The 17,055-nt window shown below is 43.7% G+C and overlaps 1 protein-coding gene across 1 annotated transcript in view; it reads left to right on the forward strand.

Moving 5' to 3' along the window:
* CACNA1E (calcium voltage-gated channel subunit alpha1 E) overlaps nucleotides 1–17,055 on the forward strand; it is a 360,216-nt gene that overhangs the window by 246,687 nt on the left and 96,474 nt on the right. Inside the window, exons 21-25 of the mRNA XM_066623540.1 lie at nucleotides 460–749; nucleotides 6,413–6,578; nucleotides 8,017–8,146; nucleotides 12,215–12,274; nucleotides 16,187–16,293. Of these exons, the coding sequence (XP_066479637.1) occupies nucleotides 460–749; nucleotides 6,413–6,578; nucleotides 8,017–8,146; nucleotides 12,215–12,274; nucleotides 16,187–16,293 (753 nt within the window). The remainder of the gene's footprint in view (nucleotides 1–459; nucleotides 750–6,412; nucleotides 6,579–8,016; nucleotides 8,147–12,214; nucleotides 12,275–16,186; nucleotides 16,294–17,055) is intronic.

The following is a 17,055-nucleotide window of genomic DNA, read 5'->3' on the forward strand; positions in this document are numbered from 1 at the left end:
TAAAAGGCAAGTATTGTAAGTATATGTAAGTATCCTTATATGTGGAATTATTCTTTTAATTCCTGAATCCAGGACGTTTTAATTATTGCATTATATGCAAAGGTCTTGGGCACCTTATCTGTCCCCTTCTTCTTTTTTTCATTCAACCCATAATTTTCTTTCAGAACTGGTATAGTGAAATGACTGAGTGTGTGAACTATAAACCAAGAAATTCCCAATGCAAATATTACCGGGTAGCCTTAGGCTGACCACTAGTCTCTCAGCCTCACCTCTCAACTGGATGGTGAGACTGCAGAATAAAAATGGTGGCCTACCTTGCAGGATTTGTGAGTCATGTATGTGAGTATTCTTAAGAGCCCTTCTCACTTGCCCAGTCTTCATTTCCTCTCATAAACCCCTATCCCTGATCTCTGTCACTTCCTTTCAGTGTGATCTTCTCTTTCTCCCTCCTCCATGTAGAACCAATGAAGCCCCAGCAAATGATGCAGAGTTTGCTGTAGTCACCCAAGAACAAACACCCTCAGAAGATCACCTTGCATTGGACAAAGGCAAGGATACTAGTCCAATTGAGCAGGATGGCAGCAGCCTAGACACAAGCGAGCAAGCACTGTTGGGTGACCTGCCAATGGACACAGGCAGAACTATCAGCAGGAGTGAACCTGATCTCTCCTCCATCACAGCCAACACGGAGAAAGCCACAGAGAGCACCACTATCATGGTTGATGTCCAAGACTCTGCTGTGGTACAGAGTGAGGATCTGTCTCTTTTCTTTTTGCTTGACAACAAATTTCACTTTGTAGCAGAATCATAAGGAATTACATGTTCTTAGGAATCATGCAGGTCTGTCAGATAATCCTTCTGACCTTCATTCTAGTCTCATGGGTTCTCACAGGCTTGATGGTGCATCGTACATGCATGTGATTTCTCTGCACTTGGTTCCTGTGAGACCAAATGTATACAGCCAATGCCATTGGAAAACATTTAATTTTGAAGTTATGTCAAACTGGCCCTCCAGTTAAAGTAGTTGCTGACCAGAGCAATAACAGCATGCTTGGAATAGCATGCATCCACCTATGTGGATGTCATTCCACATAGGGAGCTATTTGTGTGAAGTGATCCTGAAATGGTTGTGGTGATTTCGACTGCAGGAACATAATTTTCATGAGCAATACTGGAATCAGGCCATGGAACAGCTCCTGCCCTGTCCCGTTTTGAAGCAGCTGCCAAAACATATGAATAAAAAGTTGAACTGAAACCAAGCTACACATTATGTTAAGCACATTTGGATGGGAGCCTTCCTCTTGGGGACGGGGGATAGTGGCTGCAGAAGTCCCAATCAGGATTGGGATCACAGTGAAGGGAAAGGATTGAAACCTCCCTCTGCACGTGCCACCATAGTTCCAGTCCAAATATGCTCAACAGTTGATGTTTAACAAAAAGAAACTACAGGTGGAGCCTCTTTATTCGTGAGGGTTCCGTTCCTGGAACCCACGCAAATACCAAATTTTGTGTGAAACCAAGTCACATGAAATTCAGGCTCCACCAAGCTCTGAACATAACCAGAGCCTTCCTCCAGTCGTGTCCGGAGCTGTTCTGAAGCCCGTGCAGGCCGCGCGCAGCCTCCATGGGTCTTGGAAAGACCTCCAGAGGTCCTAGACAGGCACTTCCAGTTTTTGTCCGAAAACTGGAAGTGCCTTTCTAGGATCTTTGGAGGCCTTTCTGAGGCCTATGCAGGCTGTGCTCAGAACTCCACAGGCCTCAGAAAGGCCCCTGAAAGCCTCGGAGGCCACTTCTCTGGAGGCGAGTGAAGCCGTGCTCCAGTCGCCTCCAGAGGCTCTTCTGAGGCCCATGGAGGCCACACACAGCCTCCACAGGCTTCAGTGTGGCCTCTGGAGGTCCTAAAGTGGGACTTCGGTTTTCTGCCGAAAACCAAAAGTGCCTTTCTAGGACCTCCGGAGGCCATTGTGACGCTTGTGGAGGCTGCCCACAGCCTCCACAGGCCTCATAAGCACCTCTGGAGACGATTGGAGCACAGCTGCAGTCAGCCTCCAAGGCTCAGGTGGGGTCGAGTCTGGCTCCACGCAGGTCCTGGGACCCACGTTGAGTCAGATTCATGATTTAAAATATCACGAATGAAGAGGCTCCACCTGTATTTAACAAAAAGAAACAAAAAGAGCCAAATTATGCATTGGCCCTAAACATGATGGCAGCAAACCCACAAACTTAAGTTGGGTCTGCTGCTGAATCTCTGTAAAGCAGTGGGATGGGAGGGGGTGATTTAAAGTGCAGCATCGATGGTAGCCAGGAGCTGAACCCTCCCCTACCCAAATTATTCCCCTGCTCTTTTATAACCATTTTCTCCTGGTGATGATCTATGAATGGAAGGCATGACTGCCTGGAGAAAAAAATGAGCAGCTTTGGGTGGGAAAGGTGCTGGGTCCAGCTCTTCTTTCCCACCCATGCTATACTTTAAATCACTTCTTTCCCACTGCTCAGTTGGGAATCAGCAGGATCTTTGCCGGGTTCTTCTGTCACGTCTGGTTGAGTCCTGAACCTCAAAGCTAAAAGGGAGAAGGTTTAAAGAGATATTGGCTGTGTGGGTAGAACGCCCCTTGTGGGCAATTCCATCGGTTTTATTGCCCAGCCCCTGGAACAAATAATATATAGCAAAGGCTGTAACAAACACTCCTTGAAGTTAGGGAAGTTAGGGAAGACCAAGTTCCAAAACAGTGCTATTAAAATCTTTCTTCTGTAAATCTAACATGAGTCAGGTCATACAGACTCTTCTTCCTGAGGGAATTTTCTAGCATGAATCAAGAACAAGTAGCTCCCTCTCCCTCTGATAAATACTGTCTTCCAATACTTGATGTTAAAACCTGATAGAAATTTGAGGCAGCGTCTATATGACTTGGAGCACATTGTTTATCTGTAGGCTGTAACCATGTGGCAATTTACAAACACTGCATTGTTAGCCTCCAGAACATCTAACCCCTTGCCAGGTCTTGTCATCCCCTCACCCATTTTTTCTAGAGTAGTCATATGTAAAAAAAAAACACCCCTTCAAAATAGCAGGCCTGTTTTGAGTTCTCACTCCTTTCCTTGCAATGGAGACATGATGTGATAATGGTTGTGAATTTTCCCACTCTGGTCCCTGGCATTTGCTGCCATAGGTAGAATGGACGGAAAAAATGACATCTTTTAAAATGTTAATTTTTTTTTAGTCTTTGGTAAAGCACTTCATGAGCCAGTAGTGTAAGCCTTTTCTGTTCTGAACATGTCCTTGTGGGTGGCGAACAGCAGTGGACCTCCATTCAGTAAAGGACTAGGCAGCTTTCCCAGGATGCAGGGATATTAAGAGCTGTAGTTCAGTGTATCTTTGCTAATTCTTGCTATGACTTATCGAAGATGAGAAGTAACAAATAAAGTACTTTACTTCAGTGAAGTAACTTACTCACTGTCCAATCCTGAACAGTGCGCACTGGCTTACCGCCGGCATGCATTGTCGCAAACATGCTGTAAGGCACGTTTGCAGGACCTACCACCGGGCGAGCACCAGTGGTAGCCCAGTGCTGGCTAGTAGCCAGCACGGGCTAGCACTGGACAGCCACCGGAGCTCCACCATTCTGCGGTTGCCGAGTAGCAGAGAGGTAAGCGGGAGTGTGGGGGGAGGCGGGGAGGGTGTTCTGGGGGGAGGAAGTGGGGAGGGAGTAAGGCAGGACTGGTGGTGCTTTTATGCACTGGATCCAGAGCCTCTGTGTTGGGCTCACTGCCCAACATGGAGGCTCTTGATTCACCACCGACCTTTTGGTTGGTGGTGAATTGAGTTGCCCCATTGCAAGGCTATTCAGTTTCCCTGGGGGAAGGAGACGAAAGTCCCCTTCTCCTGAGGAGCCACCGGCAGTTTCCCAGAATGTGCAGGATGTGGCAGCAGCCATTTTCAGCACTGTTACAGCCCTGTGCGCTGGGCAGCTCAGGATTGGGCTGTGAGGCAGTTTCAGCGCTGTTTATAAGCTCCTTGGGGCAACTGCAAGAGTGGTACCTGAGTATGTCCCAAATGTAGGCAAAAAAAAAAAAATTCCATATAGCTCAGAAGCATATCAATCAACTTCTCAAATAATCACTCAAATCACTCAAATAATCACTCAAATCAGTTGTTGACTGACAACTTCTCAAATAATCACTCAAATCTGGCAGCCATTGGAAACAGGATACCTGGTAGGGCATCTTAGGGCCCAATTCTATCCAACTGTCCAGTGCCAATATAGTGGCAAAGCAGCCCCAAGGGGAAGAAATATTTCCATATTTTGAAAAAGTGTCTGTAACTGCCCTCCCCACTACTGTAGGAAAGGCTGCATCAGTACTGAGAAACTGGATAGGATTGGGCCCTCAGTAAGGTTGTCCTTACTATTGCAACCAAGCTGCAGTGTTGTATTAGTCACACTCTTGAAGACCCAGAAGAGTGTTCTTCAGCTTCAAGATGTAAGATTTTTAATGCAGACGTTAATTAAACAGCATCACTGAAAACTGCCTTGTTAAAGCCACTTTCGTCGATTTCTCTCTCTCTCTCTCTCTCTCTCTCTCTCTCTCTCTCTCTCTCTCTCTGCTTGACAGTCGTCCCCCCCTTTTCTTTTTCATCTTCTCCTAATTTCCTTTTAACAAACTGCAGATCCAGGAGGTGAGAATGTAAAACAGCAATCACTGCTTGTTCCCTTTTCTATCGAAATGACATTCCCAACGTGCCAATTTATTGGAAGTGGGCTCACACCGCAGTAACTGTAGAAGGAGGTGTTAGACAGGCACGGCCAGCCCAGTCATGAGGTGATCTGATGCCGCTTGTGTCAGGGGCAGATGGTAGGGGGACGGCAGATTCGGGGTGCTCTTCACCTCGGGTATGCCACTGCCTCTATCCAGGTCACAGTGGATGTGAGCCACATTGATTCACTTTCTTATTGTGCTCCATTGCGTAGTGTTCACAAACCCAGAAATGCAGGGTGTCTGGTTTTATTTAAAGGGACCACGCAAATAAAGCATGCCGTCCTTTAAATAAACCTAAAGTCCTGCATTTCTGGATTTGCAAAAATGGGCAGTGGAGCATGGTAGGAGGCGCTTTTTTTTAGTGCACCACTGCAGAGGTGGCAGTGGGGGACTCAAGGTGGCATTGGGCAGTGTCTCCAGTCATGCTGCCCCTGTAGACAGGGCTGTATGTATCTGTGGTTCTGCAAGAGCACAGGAAAACTCCAAATGCTGTGGTCAGAATTCAGCTTTATGAGGATCTCAACTTTCTTTCTTTTTTAAAAGCATGTTTCTAGCCCTTATATTTAGATGTATAAATACAGGTAACCATTTACCAAGTTTTAACTACAGAAGGTGTGCATAAAATTCCTTGATAAATTGGTCATCCAACTGCTTTGCCCTGGCAGGTGATGAGGAAAATCTTTGTACACTTCCACTTTGCATCCAACCAGAAACCAGGGAAGCAAGAGGAAGATTCTCCAGGGAACTTACCTCTTGGTAGGACAGTACTGACATCCCATCTACCTTGTATAGAGGCACACCACCTAAAGTGTGTGGGCAACACCTGCTGAAATCTCAGGTGAACAAGAAAAATAGTTGAATAATGATTCAGTGCTTTGCAAAGCATCTTACTCTTCTCATGATTAGCAAAACCAGAATAAATAAAAAATAAATAAAACTTGCAAAACCAAAATAAAATTCAGTTTTTCCTTGGCACAGAATTTGGATTGCCTCCTAGGTGCAGAATTTTAATACTTATTAGCATTGGAATACACATAGCCCTTGTACTAGCAATAGGCTTAGCAGGATTCAGAAAGCAATATTTTGGGTCCCAGGGCAAGGTCTGAAGATGCATGATACAACCACTTTGCTGAAGGTAAGCAGACAGGTCTGGCCTGGTCAGTCCTAGATGACTATCTGGTAATGCCATGTACTCTGCCTTAGTACCATGATAGGAAAAAAATGGGATATAAATGTAATAAGTAAATGAAGGAAACGTTTGTAGGTTATGCAAAGACAATAATTTGCCAAGACAAATAGTTTATTCAAGGAACAAAGTGCTCGGTTTTCTGCCACATCTTTTCTTCCACTGTGACCTCAGGTACAATTTATCTCCAATCCTCGATCTCAAGCATCATCAAGCTTTAAGTACACATTTGTCCTCCTTCTGTTGTTTTCCCTCAGTCTAGTTCAGTTTGTAAGTGTCTTGAGAGCAGAGACTTATCTGTGTTGCCCAAGTAACTCTGATGACATGATACAAACAAACAAGCAAATTTAGGGCAGCTGTAAAAATAATTCAGCTTATTGTCTCTCTGTCTCATTTGCCAAAGATTCTGAACACTTGTTCTTTGTGTGTCTTTGCCAGCTATAACAGTAACAGAACTTGCTCATTTTACAGTTAGCAACAAGACAGACGGAGAGGCCAGCCCTTTGAAGGAGGCAGAGACAAAGGAAGAGGAGGATGTGGAGGAGAAGAAGAAGAAGAAGAAAAAAGAGAAGAGCTCAAAAACTGGCAAACCAATGGTGCCACACAGCTCCATGTTCATCTTCAGCACCACAAATCCGTGAGATATTACCTTGTTTTTGTTTTTGTTTTGCTTGAGTTTCTTACTGCAGAGATTTTCAAAGTGTACTTCAGAGAACCTTGTAGTTCCTTGGAAATTTATTCAGAGTTTTTCACTGAGATCAATATTGTAGGCAAGCTGTCATGAAAGACAGCTTGCCCACTACTACTGATCTTCCCCTGCAACCTGCAGTCATAGGTGCATCTTGCGGAAGAAAATTAGATCAGTGAAAATCAAACTGCACATTTCTGGAAATGCACAATTAGCACTTCTATATTTGTTTTTTTTAAATTGCAGATAGCAGCTGTGAGGGCCCCAGCTGAAATCACAGCATGGGAGAAGGAGTTTTAATCCTTTGTTTCTACCATGGTCCCAACTCAGGTCCCTCACCCCGCCCTGTGTGTCTGCTGTTTGGAAAACTGGGAAAAAACCATTGGCACCAATTGATGTTCTCTTTCCCAGTCAAATAACAGCCACAAGGGCCCCAATTCAGATTGCAGTAACAGTGGGGGCAAAAAGTTAAAGCTCTTTCCCACCCACAATTCCATATCTCCATCCAGATGCCCAACACATGCTTTTTAACTTAAAATAAATGTTACTGCATAGCACATTCATGTGGAGTTTGGTTCTCAAAATAGTGGCTTTCCAACTTTATAGCCTCAAGGAACCGTTTCCACATCAACACTTTAGTTGAGGAGCCCCTCTATGCTGCTACGGATTCTGGCAATATTCTAGAAGTTTCCATAAGATGTTGACCATTCCTGCTATGTTAACTGTGTGAGTGCTCTAGAACACCTTCAGAACTCCTCCTGCAGGGGAAGATTGAAATTGGTGGGCAAACTCTCTTTCAGAGACGCTTGTCTGCCATTACTAATGTTGGTGTTGAGGAACCCTGAAGTTCCCTGAAACACAGTTTGAAAGCTATTGGCAAGAGAAGGAAATTACAATTGCCAAAGGTAGAGAATAAGCAAAGATAAATTGTATGTGGGAAATACCTGTGACAATTTTGGAAATGTTTGGAAATTTGTGTTTTAACTTTATAATAAAGGTTTTGGGGGGGAAAGTATCCTGAAGTCCAAAGTGTTGTAAGGGTTACTGAGAGAAGGCATGTAAAGTTCTCTGACCACTCAGAAAAGCTGTATTAATGCTAAGTTAACTACACTATGTATGTTCGTAGGTTTTCATGGCCAGCAATAATCCAACAATTTAACATATCCAGGTGAAAAGACATGGTTGTGTAAAATCCAAGTTAAACAGCATTAGGTTGTGTTTGCTTTAAGAAGGCAGTCAATAAAATGGAACTCTGCTGATTAGCACCTGGAGGATGCTGTTGGTTTATCTGCATTCTTTGGCAGGAATTTAAATTCCCAGAAGAGTGTACAACAAGGTAAACTCTCAGCCATTGCAGCGACCACACTCTGTGTTCTTTCTCCAACAGAATCCGAAGGGCCTGCCATTACATCGTCAACCTGCGCTATTTTGAGATGTGCATCCTCCTGGTAATTGCAGCGAGCAGCATTGCCTTGGCAGCAGAGGACCCTGTCCTGACCAACTCAGAGAGGAATAAAGTGATTACTTAGTTTCTTGTTGTCTTTTTTGCACTGTGATCACAGAATGGAAAAAAACTCCAAAACGTGCTTGCTTGACAGTCCAGTGTAGAGCTTAGACACAGGAATTGCCATGGTGCAGCTCTTGTTAGACTTTTCCATTTCAGAGTGCAGTTGGGGTTCATGTGTTTGATTGCACCCTCAAATACAAAACAAGCATGTAAGAGACAAGACGTTTAGTATATACATCTCCCTGAAGGCTAGTACTTCTTACAAGGCAGAATTTGGGGGAGGGGGGGCATTGCAATCTCACCATGTATAATCTGAATGATACAGTCCAAGAAAAATTATACCACATGATTCTTTTGATGACAGAGCAAGAGGCAGAAAAGCAGAGTTACTCATCTGGGAAGGTGGGGTGTCGAGTGTATTCCCCCCACAGTGCTCTTTGTTCTTCTGTTGGTAGAGCTAACCACATCCTTCCCCTCCTTCCATAGTTTTTCTTGAACAAATGTGCAAATGCTTCTCATAAACCTGCAGTGTTCTTGTCTGAGGGAGCCCAGGATTCTCTTCTGACAAGACCAGGTTCTTTATGGATCCATCCATGGGGTAATTGCAATTATCACTGTACTCTGGAAAGAGAGTACTTGTGTGAATCCAACCTAAGGCAACCATCATGGAGTCAGATGGCTAACATTGATTTTATACACCAGTGAAATACTACATAGGAATATGTTGGCATGAATTTGGTCAAAAGCAAGTGGAGGAGTGAGCTCTGCATATCTGATAAGAAGCCTGGGGAATATTGGGACAAAAACACAGACAGACAATAATATTATTGTGGTCAGTAGAGAGAGAGAGAGAGAGAGAGCAGCAGCAACAACAACAACAACAGAAACTCCTTGTTATCAGACCCAGCTCCTTGGGCAGTTGAGGAAAGGGGGAGACAAAGAGAGAAGTGAAGTGAGGCAATGACTGTCTGTATTTTCCAAGGACATAACTTCTAGTTGCTTAGACTTGCAAGCATGCCTGACCCAGAAACCTATATCCAGATCAGGGAGTATGATCTGACTTACTTCAGCCTATCTGTGCAAATGGGCTTCCTTGACTGGTGTGGCTTGTCTCCTTGCTGATCTCTCCTTTGGGTGGTTGTGCATAAGTGACTCAAGTTCTGAGAATAGAACTGTGGATTTGAGTTGTGAGAATAGTCAGAGGAAGATGTAAAACTGGCACTGAAGAAATTATGACTGGAACCTAAATTGTCTGGAGAAACAGATCAGGGTAAGGAGGGTTTGGGGAAAGACAAAGAAAGAAAAGTCAATGGAACCGGGGGAAGTTGCCAGCAGAGACATGGGGGGGAGGGGGTGAGTGTTCATCTTTTTTTTTACTTTTTACACTGCAGGAGTTTGGAATGTCGGATTTGCCTTATTTAAACGTTTTTTAAAAAACCATTTGTCCTGCTGTGGCTATTAATGCTTTGTCTCAGCTTCCTATCCCCAGTTCAATGAACATTTTTCTCTGGTCCCTGAAGGCAGTAATTTGGTGGCCTATGTGAGTAGCAAATTAGCTTGTGGTGGGGGGAATGATAACCATTAGTGCAAGTGGTTTTAAGTAGGAACTAGGAAGTCACAGTTACAATGATTCCAAAAACAGAGATCTCTGGGTCATCTGTTCCTAGATACATGGGGAACCAGGCTTTCTAAACCAGCATGTCTCAGCTTGATGATGAGTGGGCCTAAAAGGATATACATGGTGTGTATGTGTGTGGGCTGCAATTTTGTCATTCCAGCTAACATGTACAGCTAACATAAGAGCTTTGCAATGATGGCTTCAGGGTGGTGTTGGGGAATAGAGAGGGAAAGCAAGCTGGGGCGTAGGTAGTGTAACTAAATAAAGCAGAAAGCCAAGGAGAAACAAGTAGACCAGATAAGACATGAAAAGAAGTACAGGTGCACAGTCAAAGAGAAGGAGCAGCGCAAAGCACCGTGGATTGAAGATGCAGCCAGCTAGGTTTACCAACTTCTGAAACAACTCCTGTAGCTATCCCTTTAACAGCAGTTTGATGTGCACAATTAGCAGGCAGTAATGCTTAGCACCATGCTGCAATAAGCATCACCTTCGGTGACTTCTGCATATCAAGCTTTTATTTGAGGGAGACAAGCAGGTCAGGCTAGATTTTTCTGCTCTGTTTTTAACCCTACTGCCAGCAACCTCTTCCTCCTTTGTTTGATAGGGGCTGTTGGAAAGCTGCAACTGGGGAATTTTTGCTTCCTCTGACACAAAAATTAGAGTTGCCATTTCTTCATAATTTATATAAACAGTTCATATTTTCTGAACTTTGTAATAAAATATTAGAGACATACATAATCATGATGGCATTTGTTGATATTTCTTAGGGAGGTAAAAAATGTGGGCTGTATCAATTTTTATCAGTCCTGACTTCATTTCCTAAGAAATACAGTATGTGTTTTGAGGGGAAAAAACTTCTGGAAGCAGAAAATTTGCAATGGCTAAAGTATTTTCTGGAGCTGTAATGCCCAATACTATTCTGTTTGACATAATCTACTTCTGAAAAAATTAAATCACTTCGTGATTAGCAACATGCTTACAAACTCCATGTTTGATTATTAATAAAATAATTAGAGAGATGTGACTAGATAACAGTAGTTATAATTGTGATCTCAGTAAATCCCTTCCTGACCCACTTATTTTTCCAAAGCTGGGCACTTTTAAGTCCCATTGATTTCAGTGGGAAAGTTAAGTACATGCTTACATTGCTCCAGCTGAAAACAGTGGAACTTAAATGTGCTGAATTTTGATAGGATTGCATCCTTGGATTTCCTTCAGTTTGTCAGACTGGGTTAAAGATGACAGCCAATAGCAAGAATTATTTTTCTTTATTACATTTTTCATTACATTAAATTATTGATTTTTTGAAATTTTGTAAGTCATCTTGAGTGTTTCATGGAAAGATAACAGATAAATAAAAGGACTGTGCTTGCATGTATGTAAGGGAACTCTTGTGTAGTGTCCATGCACTGAGGAGATGTGTCCTTGATATATAGAAATTTCTTGAGAAGGAAATTAGGGATTTCCTTTTTTTAAAAGAGAAATATTCCCTCAGGAAATAGCCCATACCAACAGAAAAGGACTAGAATTACATACCCTCACAGATCTCATTGACTCTTCTGGACTAATCTAAAACTGAACTGATTTTCTACTGTGCTGCAACATCTTACGTTGTTACAGGGATTTTATCATAACGATGCTATGGGATAGATCAGCAGTCTCCAAACTGGAAACCACTGTGTCCCGAAAAAACCTCCCCATCCTGAGCGGTGGTTATTGTTTTGCCACTGCTTTTCTTTCAAGCTGTTCTGAGCACAAGGACGCAGAACGGTAAGCACCGCTCATGGGGAGAGGGCTTTTTCCAAACCCTGGATAGGGCCTGTGGGCCAGGGTTTGGAGAGCCCTGGATAGATCTACATTAACTCTGTGCCCAAAGAGAATCATGGCCTACTGCAGCTTGTAGTTGTTCAGGCTATGTGTCACTGTTTCTATTTCTATGGTTTTGCTAAGATATTATTATTATTATTAACAGTATTTATATACCGCTTTTCAACTAAAAGTTCACAAAGCAGTTTACAGGGAAAAATCAAACAACTAATGGCTCCCTGTCCCAAAAGGGCTCACAATCTAAAAAGATGCAAAAAGAACACCAGCAGACAGCCACTAGAAAAGACAGTGCTGGGGTGAGGTGGGCCAGTTACTCTCCCCCTGCTAAAATACTGTAAGATACTGTAAGATAACTGTACTTTCTGTTACTGTATCTGTCTAGTGGCTCCAAAATGCATTCTGAATGAGGGCATGCATAAAATCTATCTTAACCATGCCCACATACGAAGCATACCTGGATGTTGTTCCTCTCAGTTAAAGAGATGCTTTGACTAGAAGGGTCTACTCAATGGTTGACCTGTGGTGACCACATATTTGAAGAGCTCAAAAGGCCATGCATAACACAGCTGCTACTGATATATCTGAGAGTTCTTGTCAGAAATATACCCATCAACCTCTCATTCATCTTTGCAGGTCCTGAGGTATTTTGACTATGTGTTCACTGGCGTCTTCACCTTTGAGATGGTTATTAAGGTAAGAGATAAGGGAGGACTGTGTGCATGCATCATGGGCAGTTTGTAGGCTGCATACATAGTGTTTATATTATCCTTCTTAAAATGATGACCATTTGTTAATATCCAATCTTGAAATGTTCCTATTTGCTGCCACCTGCTGGCAGCTGGATATAGTCTCAGAGTGTTCACCAAGCATTACTGTGTAGCCCCAAAGTGAGTGAAATGAATCTGGGCATCCATTAAACTCATATTTCCCTGTTCTGCTCCTTCTTCCTCCCATTCTTCCATTACTCTTTAGGCTGTTTCCTGGTTCTTTGGCCCTATCATTCCGACTTCCTGCTCCTTTCTTACCTGTCCAGATTGCCCTCTGGGAATTTACTTTGGCCTGCTTTTTCAACTAATGTGTTTGCATTGCCTTTCAGTTAGATGCTGAGGCCCAACACTGCAGGGAGTGCCTGAGGTCCTTTCACTGCATGGCAACAGCATTTCTTTTTGAACCAATCTTTTATGTTTTTATTTTTTTAAATAAAAAGTTACAACATATTTGAAGTCTAACGCATTATATCCTCTACTACAGGGGTGTCAAACATAAGGCCAGATACAGCCTGTAGAAGCGCTTTGTCTGGCCCTTGTGGCACTACCATTGTATTCACTCAGCTACTGAGCTTAGATGTGATGCATTGGCAGAAGCGGCACTGCTGAAAGGGCAGCACTGGAAAAGTCCAATTATAATGCAGGCCACCCTTTCAGCAATGCTGCTGCTTCTGCTGAAGTGTCACTGCTGAAAAAGTGACTCGTGATAATTGGGTTTTCCTGGCACAGCTCTTTCAGCAGTGCCACATCTGCGAAGGCGTTAGGAAGGTCAGATGGAAGGAGGCTTCTGAAGGAGAGGAATGGTATGGGAAGGAGGGATGAGGAAGGGAGAAATGAAGCACTGCCAAGGTGCTGGAGAGCCCATTGATCACATGGTTTTCTTTTAAGCAGTGCCGCTTCTGCCAAGGTGTCACTTTGCAGAACACCTCAACTGCTGAGCTGTGAAGTGATGCCACAGCAGAAGTAGGGCTTCTGAAAGGGCAGCCAGCATAATTGGGCTCTCCCAAGTCTTGAAAATATCTTGAAAAATATGATTAAGATTTGCATATTTTCTCTTATGTCATCTGTAGTGAACGAGTTCCTAAGTGAGAAAACCATGCTTATTTCTAGTCATCACCTACTTAATGATGTCAATTCTGCTTAATGGTATCATTTCCAGCCCTCAGTAGGGACCATGAATGCTATTCAGTCTGCTGTATGAATTGAGTTTGACATCCTTGCTCTATAATGTATTGGGGGTGAAGATGGGAGATAGAAAACATAAGACTGAGGAGTTTTCTTATAAGAAAGAGTGGATTATAGTCATGAACAGTGTCACTTTCCCAGCGCTTCATGAGGATGCCAAAATCAGGCAGGATAGGGAGAAGCCGTGGGTGAGTTGTCGGTGCAATCTCGGTTTACAGTGACAAGTTCTGTGACTTCCTCTTTGTGGGTGGCAAGCGTTGGTATCTGTTGGAACAGGATGTGAAATGGTTTCTTGAATAGACAGAGAAAATTGAATATAACCCTCCTCCCTTTTAGCAGATCCTCTTGCGCATCCCTATCATATTTCAAATATCACTCCCACGGAGCAGGACTTCTAAAATTAGGCTCCAGATTGGTATTTGAGAGGCTAAATTTGCATTTTCATTTTCATAAACTTTCCAGTGAAAGGGTTTGAGGTTTATGTAGGCCAGTACCTTGTAGGTAAGCAGGATCCTTTGTTGTCTCCTCATGCCTGTTTTCAAATTGGGAGCCCCTTGGGACAGGGGACCTGCCTCCTATTGTAAAACATCATGCACACAGCTGGTGCTAGATATATAAATACATAAACGGATCATCCAAAAGAAATTTTTTATGGTCCTGTAAGCCTGGGGAAATGATCTTAAGTGAGCCATTCCCAACATGAGAAGAGCCTTGCTGAATCAGATCAGATTGGGTCAATTGAGTCAAGCATTCTGTTTCCAGCCATGGCAAACTGGTTCCTCTTGGAAAGCTTGCCTCCCATGCCTTTTGTCACCCAACAATTTTCAGAGCCATATTGCTGCTGAGGATTCAATTTGCTAATAGTTGTTGCTAGACCCTATCTTTCATTCATTTGTCCAGTTCTTTAAAAAAAAAAAAAAAAAAAAAAGCCATCTAAGGTAGTGGCCATTTCCAACAGGATTTCTTTCACCTTCTCCATTACCATTGTCATTTGATTCTTCCTGCTTTTGCTCCAGCCCCAGGCCCTTCTCTGTGGCCACTTCAGGCTGATCTACAAGTCTGACTCAAAGAAATTTCCTGCAGGACATGACAGCATAGGAAAAAGGCACAAACTCCTTTCTTTGCATTCCCAATAACAATTTCATCTTGGAAACACAAATCTCTCTTAGGACCACTGACACTGTGATTACTGGGACATCTGAAAAGCTTATCTGAAGAGAGAAACCTGGATTTGACATGAAATACCTTAACCCTAGTAGTGTTGACAAATAAATGGAGGAATCGTCCAGTACCAAAGAGTGCAGAGTTATTGGGAGTGAAATGACTAAATTAGCTTATCTTGTAATTCTGTTACGAGATAAAGTGGCAATTCATGATTTTTCAAGATGAATAGGAATAATTTTTAGATACTGGAATCTATTTATGAGTTACTAATTTATTTCTAAAATAGTTTGCTTCTGTTTTAGAATTCCTTATTTCATTTTGATAGTGATGAGTTAATTTGAATATGTAAATACTATTAAAAAGAGAGTGCTAGGTGTAATATGGATGAGTGGGTGTCAAGATCACCTACTGAATAGGCTTTTGGCATCATTGATGCAGTTTCCATCAGGGGGAAGTTTCCATGCAGGGGGAAGGTGCAGTTCCTTCCCCCTACATCACCACATTGTTTTCAGAGTTTTAGAATGTGTTTGTTTTTAATTTTTTCAAAGCTGAATTCTCCCCCACTGTACTGAGCAAGTGTTGGAATTTTCGTATAGAACTTTCTTTTTAAAGTAAAACATCCTAAGAAGGCAATTCCCCATCCCCCATAGTGCCTGCCATTTTAGAAAGTTTTCTTTTTTAAAAAGTGCAGTTCTTTGAAGGATGTGAACTTCCGTACTGCTGCACTGGTGCGCATAACTCTCTTGTTTTGGTTTTTAAAGTAATGAACACAAGAATAGCTATTTCCCAGTGTAACAAACCTCCTTCCTGGGAATGGCACACCATTGCACTGGTACCATCGCAAATAGAGTGTTAGGGGGGATTTATGTTTTTGATTGATCAGAAAGGGTGAGAGAGGCAAATAGGGAGACAAGAGCACGTGTGTGCTTTGGAAACTGTATCCTGACATTGCTGTTAGACAGTGTGGTCTTCAAGCAGAAATGTTCCCTGCAGCTTAAAAGAGCGTATTTCATATTAGGTGTTGCAAGTTAAAAAGCAGGGCCCAAAACCCTAGAGTGGATAAGAAACAGTTTTAGCAAGGAAGAGCAAAATGCTGTGTGCTAATGAGTAATATTGCGAACATCTGAGTGTATGCTTGTTTAGGCATCCCTTGTCTGAGGGCAGATAATGGTGTTGCATCTTTTCATTGGAAGTGATTGGATCATTGTCATGCCCAGCACAGAGAGAATTACTCCCCCCCCCACCCCAGTAGAAAAGTGTCTTTTGCAATCCTGTACAGATGTATCTGGGAGCAAGTCTCATTGAACTTAGTGGGACTTACTTCTGAGCAGATATGCTAGGATTATGTTGTGAGACACCAGGAACTGTTTGCTTACATCCTGCCAACGTTGGTGATGGGGGTTTAAATCTGGAGTATCTATACACCTAAGCTATACTATGATTGTTGGTTTCAATTCCTATGACCTAATTGCCTCCATTTTTCCTGCAGATGATAGACCAGGGATTAATCCTACAAGATGGCTCCTACTTCCGGGACCTTTGGAACATCCTAGATTTCATTGTGGTGGTCGGAGCACTGATGGCCTTTGCCTTGGCGTAAGTGTTTATATTTTAGACCTTTTCCTGGTTTGTTCAGATCCTCCCCTTTTCAATAGCTCTCACTGCAGTTGAGGGACATGCTGCTGCCACTGTAATTCTGGGTCACACAGAAACTTCCCAGGTTGGAGTCTAGAGAGACTGTCAATCAGACGAGCATCTTAGATTCCATCATCTGCTTGAGATTTAGCCATAAAGTGGGGGGTGTTTGTAATGACTGAGAGCCCAATCCTGGGCTTGACGCGCCGGCTTACCGCTGGTGCATACTGTTCCAAACATGCCATAAGGCATGTTTGTGAGGCCTAATGCCGGGCCAGTGCCTATGCTAGCCCAGCGCTGGCCAGCACTGGGTTAGCGCTGGGTAGGCGCCCAGCCTCTGCTGCTTGGCGGTCGCACAGACCGCTGAGCTGGGGTAAGGTAAGCGGGGTAGGGGGGAGGAGGTGTTCTGGGGAGGTGGGCAGAGGGCGGAGAGTGGGTGGGCATGATGGGGAGGCGGGAGGTGGGGAGAGGGCGGGGGAGGCGTGTCAGGGGTATGGCGTGGGGAGGGAGGGAGGCGGGTCCGGTGGAGCGCCACTCCACCAGATCCAGAGCGTTTGTGCGGGGCTCAGTACCCTACACGCTCTTTCCTCACCACAGACCTTCTGGTCGGTGGTGAAACGAGTAGCCCCATTGCGGGGCTACTTCCCTTACCCAGGAGAAAGGCACCTTCTCCCAAGGTGCTGCCCGTGGCTGCCGTAGGCGTGTTGGATGCGGCGGCAGCCA

The sequence above is a fragment of the Tiliqua scincoides genome, chromosome 4 (genome assembly GCF_035046505.1).
Source record: "Tiliqua scincoides isolate rTilSci1 chromosome 4, rTilSci1.hap2, whole genome shotgun sequence".
NCBI classification, from domain to species: domain Eukaryota; kingdom Metazoa; phylum Chordata; class Lepidosauria; order Squamata; family Scincidae; genus Tiliqua; species Tiliqua scincoides.